Source organism: Pteronotus mesoamericanus, unplaced genomic scaffold (genome assembly GCF_021234165.1).
Source record: "Pteronotus mesoamericanus isolate MK-2021 breed Mesoamerican mustached bat unplaced genomic scaffold, CSHL_Meso_final contig_173, whole genome shotgun sequence".
Taxonomy (NCBI): Eukaryota; Metazoa; Chordata; class Mammalia; order Chiroptera; family Mormoopidae; genus Pteronotus; species Pteronotus mesoamericanus.
This window is the reverse complement of record NW_026555072.1, coordinates 14,110,353-14,116,507: the sequence shown is the minus strand read 5'-3', so window position 1 is coordinate 14,116,507 and position 6,155 is coordinate 14,110,353. Positions and strand designations below refer to the sequence as shown.

Genomic DNA, 6,155 nt, shown 5'->3' with positions numbered 1-6,155 from the left:
GTCTAAAAGTGGTGAGGGCCTTGAGTTGAGGAGGTACAGCCTCATGTTAGCAGTAGGAAGTGCCCCGGTTAAGACACTGGGTTGCAGTTGAGAGCACCACGAACTGCAGAATGGTGGAAGCTCCAAGAATTCCCGCCAATTTGTTGGCGGTAAGAAGCTCCAGAGTAACTCTCAGATACAGGCTTCCTCTGACGATCGTGTCTTGGGAGTCTGACGGTGGTGATGAGGGTCTTGGTGTACGAGGCACAAGGTCCGTTTCTGTGAAAGGAGGAATCCCTGGCCCTGAAGGGACTCTGGGTGAGGACATTGAATGAGGTTAAATATCCCAGAATATAAGGAGCCCACAGAACCTTACTCCTGCTCTCACGGTGGGAGGACCCGGTCACCATAAGGAGTTGCGAGTGGGGGTAAGATCGGAAGGGACATCCTCTAACTTCCGGTCTCGAGTATCGTTGGCGAAAGCTTGTACTGAAAGGCGCGGCCTCAATCAACAGAAAAGAGTTCTAGAACTGGTCAAGTGCCAAGGTAAGACGGTGAATGAGGGGACCAATAAACTCAGAATAGAGGGGGCTGCCCTGAATAAAGTTCCGTCACTTTTGTCATCCCAGGAAGCTCGCAGAGTAACTGTCAGACTGCGGCGCTCTAGGAACCTGTCAGACTGAGTTGAATTTACCAGATGAGGCCACTCACATCCCCACTTTCTCCCTAGGTCGTGGACCGCTTTCTTCTTCCCTCCTGCCAAATTCCCGCCTGCTATTACTGATTAGAGTGAGCATGTCTGAGCGTCAGGAGATTCCACATGATACACCGGAACAAGAACAGGCCCATAGCGACACCCAGGGCCTGGAGGCTGCACAGTTCTCCGAGGCTTTCGAGGCCGCATCCTCCTCTCCCTCTCCTCTAATGCCTGATGACCTGGAGGAGGTTCTGGATGCTGGCATACCTGATATCCCACAGAGTCCTCAGAGTGCTTGTTCAACTTCCACTGGCATCAGTTTCCTCTCATCAAGTAAATCAGATGAGACCGCTGGCAGCCAAGAAAAGGAGGATAGTTCAGATTCTTCAAAGTCCCTGTCGGAAACCGAGAGCTTGCCCGAAGACCCTTTAGATGAGAAGGTGACTTTGTTGGCGCAGTTCCTGCTGCACAAGTATCAAATGTTTGAGCCTATCACAAAGGCAGACATGATTGATGTTGTTATCAAAGAGTATAGGGATGACTTCCCTGAGATCTTCAGGAGAGTCTCTGAGTACATGGAGCTGGTCTTCGGTGTTGATGTGGAGGAAGTAGACCCGACCAGCCACAGCTATGCCCTTGTTAACAAATTAGGGATCACCTATGATCCAAGGCTGAGTAGCAATGAGGGCGTGCCCAAGACCAGCCTCCTGATAATGGTCCTGGGTTCGATCTTCATGAAGGGCAATAGCGCCACTGAGGAGGATATCTGGGAAGTGCTAAGTACGATGAACTTACATCCTGGGATGATTCACTTCACGTTTGGGGAGCCCAGGAAACTCATCACCCAAGATTTGGTGCAGGAAAAATACCTGGAGTACCGCCAGGTGCTCGACAGCGATCCTCCACACTATGAGTTCCTGTGGGGTCCAAGAGCCCATGCTGAAGTCAGCAAGATGAAATTGCTGGAGTTTTTGACCAAGGTCAATGGGTCTGACCCCACTTGCTTCCCATCCCAGTATGAGGAGGCTCTGAGAGATGAAGCAGAGAGAGCCCAAGCTGGAGCTGCAACCGGGGAGGGCACTATTGCCATGGCCATGGCAAGTCCCAGTGCCACCTCCAGTAGCTCCTGCCATCCCGAATAAAGCCTGAGGCAGATTCTTCACAAGAGGTAGTGGAGCACTGGGGTGCCACTGTAGGGAACGCAGTATGTTGCATCTTTGTGTCACTCTTCTATATGGTTAAAAGGGAGACTTATCATCTTTTGAGGGGAGTTAGTTTTCAAATGTTCCTTTTAGTAAAATATTTCATTACCTTCAGAATCTAAGTTTATGAATGATATTGGTCATATATTTATTGCTATTTATGAAATTTAAGAATACAAGTTTTGTTTGCGAATGAAATTGTGAAACTGACTGTCTTATTTTGTGTTCTGGAAAAGATAACATGACATTTGGATAGGCATTACCCTGGAACTGTCAGAGAACTCAGCAGTAAAATAGTTGGGTTCAAGAAAAAAACAGTTCTTGGCTTCTCTTATTCCTTTTAACTTGCTGTTCTGTAAAATTAAATGACATATACATGAATTTTCTTAGCTTATTTAAGAATGTATAAGAAATAAATCTTAATAAATTAGACCCTATATACACTGGCTCATTTATTCACTGAACATTAATTCAGCATCTGTTCTTTGGAAAGCACTGTGTTAGTACTGGGGATGCTGGGATAAACAAGACTCACAATCCACCCATAGAACTGGAGAGACTAGGAGCAGGGATCATGTAAAGACATTGGTGGGAATCCTTTAACACCAAAAGAAAAAATCAAAAGAAGTCAGGAGGTGGGTGGAGGGGTCCATATGAAAGCAGTCAAGTGTAAAGGTCCTGAGACAAGGCAGACTGAAGCCGTGGGCAACTGCAAGTCCTTCTGTGGGAAGTAATTTTAAGTTGAACTGTATGGTACACTCGATAAGGCTGTGGGAGTGGTGAGTAGGGACTTGGAATGGGAAATTTTTCTTAGCATTTGCCTTGGGATCATGGGTAAACCAGATCCCATCTGGAAGAGGAATGGAAGATATCCTGTATTCTTGTCCAAGTGCCGTTGAACGCAGTGCACAAATTTAGTGTTTTATGAACATCGTCTTCAAGGAGTTTGTGATAAATAAGGGTGATGCCTTCTTGAGATAAGATACCTAGAAGCTGACACTCTTTGCCCTGGGCTGGGAGATCCCGCATCATTCAAGGGACATTTTAAATAGGTTGTGTTCAATATAATTTGGCAAACTAGGCAAGGCCTAGATTTTAGGAAGGAGTGAATGAATGAAAAGAGGGATGTATTGTTGGAAGGACAACTGGAAGGGAGGGAAGGAAGGAATCGGTTCTTGACACAAATTCTAAGAGCTTTGAGTTGCACCCTGCTGGGAAATACTCCCTCCCCCAAAGCCATATATTAAACAATATATCTTCCAATAAAGAAACAGCCTGGATCTCTGAGTCACCTGGTAGCAAAATCCCCTGCCAAATCACATCAAATTTTACATGCATAAGAAATAAACCTTTGTTGTGTCAAGCCACTCAGATTTTAGGTTTTATATTTTGCATCAGCTAGCAGTTATTTTCTCTAACTAATAAACAGGTACTATTTATGTTGCTAAACTTAATTTAAAATTTTAATGACAAAGCTAATAATAGTGCATATATTCCTGTTGCAAATATTTCTAACATACATAAACCTATCTCTTCTCATTACAGTGTTTTCCAAAATTAAGCTTTATTCTTAGAGGTAACTGCAGTAAAAATATGGTATATATTATTTTAAAAATAATTTCATGCTTTTAATACATAGATGTGCTATAAAATATATTGTGATTTTTAAAAATATCATGGGTAGCAATGCACATATTATTCTCCCATTTACCTTGTCACTTAATAAAATGAATGCGGCATCACTCCATGACAACACATATAAATCTACCTCATTATTTTAACTACTCTCTAGGATTCTAAAATATAAATGTTTCATATTAATTTAACTATTCTCCTCCTGATGCATATATAAGTAGTTCCCATTAGTTTCTATGGTTAATAGAATCGGATCGACATCTTTGGACATCAGTTCTTGGGAAAATGTGCATAGGAAAGACAGCAAACAGAAATTGGGATAAAGTAAAGAGGGTATGAAAATTATCAATTTTTATAAATATTGCCAAAGTACCATCCTACCAATCTACCAATTCATATTTTCACAAATTAATGTATGTAAATACCCTACACTCTTCACATTTTGTTTTCTAATCCTTTAATTTTTGGTCAAACATATATTTAAAAATGTCTCACAATTATATTAATTTGTATTTTCTTGTTTTCTAACTAGGCTGTGCAGAAAATTAACTTACTCTCCTGCCCATATAAAGCTTGGTTTCTAAGAGATGTTCTGAGTCACAGGATTCCTTTGAACATGCTTTAAAGCTGATGTCAACAAGACATTTTCCTTTTACATTGAGAAGCAAAGAGTTAGAATAACCAGATGCCATATATTGGGGCCAGACAATGTCAGCTAGTGAGGGGCATGAGGAGGGTGGTGGGGAAGAGCAATTTCTAGAGTCTGTGAGAAAAACCACCAGCAAAACCAAGTCCAGGGAACTTAGGACAGGCTGTCAGGCAGAGATCTGAATCTAGAATTCAATGTCATGTAAAAAACTGACTATAAGGAGAGAAGATGGTGGATCAGGGTCAAGCAACCAGGAACTCTTTCATGAGTAGGCTTGGAAATTTTCTGATCTCTACAGGCTGAAAGAAAATCGCCGAGTCATCTAAGTGGGCCAGTCTACTGGATAGATGAAAGAACCCAAAATATGTAAAACATTCCACCCTACCTTAAGATCTTCTCAACATATTGTCAGGCAGGATATAACTTGTTCCTCTGTATTATCTAGTGATGCTCTTGATGGATCCTGGTAGAGCAAGATCTCGTGATGACCCTTGGAGTTCAGTGTACTCTTGGCAATGTACCTGGGCTGGGAGCTATCTTAATCCTCCTGGAGATGTCTCCTTTACTTAAGTTATGGCTATGTGAATGAGGTTATGAATGATGATAAACAGCCGAGACAGGCCAGGAGTACCATGAACAGTGGAAGGGGCTATGTAGTCACAAAGAAGAGGAAATTGGAGGGAGAATGCCTTAGAAGCTAATTAGCTCATGACTGCAGGTAAAAGGCTAGGTGTGGACCAGTCTTCAAAAACAATCCAGATGGTGTCCCTAACTCAGACTGCCTTCTCACACATCCCAAGTTTTTTCTACATCAGATGGGTGCCCTGGGGTTGTGTGCTGGCCTATGTTGTCACCAGATTCTGCCTGGGACAGGGGACTGGGCCAAGGAGCAGACATTAGTAGAGTATATGGTGAGCTGATAGAGATGACACACTTCTTTGTTAAACTGACAGGGGATGACAGAGATGTGTGGGACCCCATGAGGGAAGAATGATGTGCCATACTGTTGCCAGCATACCTACCTCCAAGATGAGGGTGTTAGGGTCTGGGAAGGAGACATTGATGACCACATTTTCAGTGGTGTTTTCCCTTGGGAATTCATGGAGGCAGAAGACCCTATCAGGGCCTATTTTGAATCAGTGAACATTACCTCTGGCACTTTGATTGATTGATTGATTGATTGATTCATTCATTCATTCATCCAGCAAGCTCTTATTGAACATATATTGAGGGAAATCATTCAGTAAACAAAACGAAAAAATGACAAAGCACTTGATTCAAGTTATGGATGTGAGGATGATCAGGAGACGGATTAGAGGTTTAGGAAGTTAGGGACTATGTGAAAGGGTAGGAGATAGTCTACAGTGACTGAGTCTTGAAAGTTGTCTGACTAGGTACAAGCTACTCCTCTTATCTGAGACTGAGGATAAAAGGGAGGATGAGTTGTAGAGGTAGAGATGAAAAAGGGTGTGGTGGATGTCACTGTGGGTCATGTAGATGGTAAAGTTCTCCTGGCTGTCCTGGTGGAAGCGTCCAGTGGGCAGTAGAAAACAAAGGGCTAGATATCAGGAGAAGCATCCAAGCTGCAGATTAGGTTTGGTTGCATCAGGAGTTGTCATTTGAGGTCATAGGTAGAGGTAAAAATCAAGCATTTTGCATACTGTGGCCTATATTCTGTCTTCTCCCCTGCGAACATTTTTGAAAACCAAAATGACACTAAGCTTAATAAATCCAGGGAAGAGGTTAAAAGGGATAAGTACTCACCCAGAAATCTACCAATCAGAGGAAGTTTTCCTGTGTTTCCTTAAGCTCTCTCTTTTAAGCATATACTTGTGCTTTTTGCCTAGTATTGCCTATGCCTGTGTATTTGTGTATATGTGATTTTTTAAAATCTTGAATCTGTGATCTTGGGTCTCTTTTAGGCTTCCATTCTTGATAGCCTTTGTTCAAGGCTGAGGTTACACTCACAATACACAAACACTTATCTGCTATC

The 6,155-nt window shown here is 42.6% G+C and overlaps 1 protein-coding gene across 1 annotated transcript; it reads left to right on the top strand.

Moving 5' to 3' along the window:
* The first annotated feature begins 774 nt into the window (after window positions 1-774).
* LOC129065183 (melanoma-associated antigen B16-like) lies at window positions 775-1,818 on the top strand. The gene has a single exon (XM_054566413.1). The coding sequence runs from the start codon at window positions 775-777 to the stop codon at window positions 1,816-1,818; it is 1,044 nt and encodes a 347-aa protein (XP_054422388.1).
* The last annotated feature ends 4,337 nt before the right edge of the window (window positions 1,819-6,155 follow it).

What these genes read in the sequence shown, in the direction of transcription:
- LOC129065183 (XM_054566413.1), top strand. Translation starts at nt 775, where the DNA reads ATGTCTGAGCGTCAGGAGATTCCACATGATACACCGGAACAAGAACAG.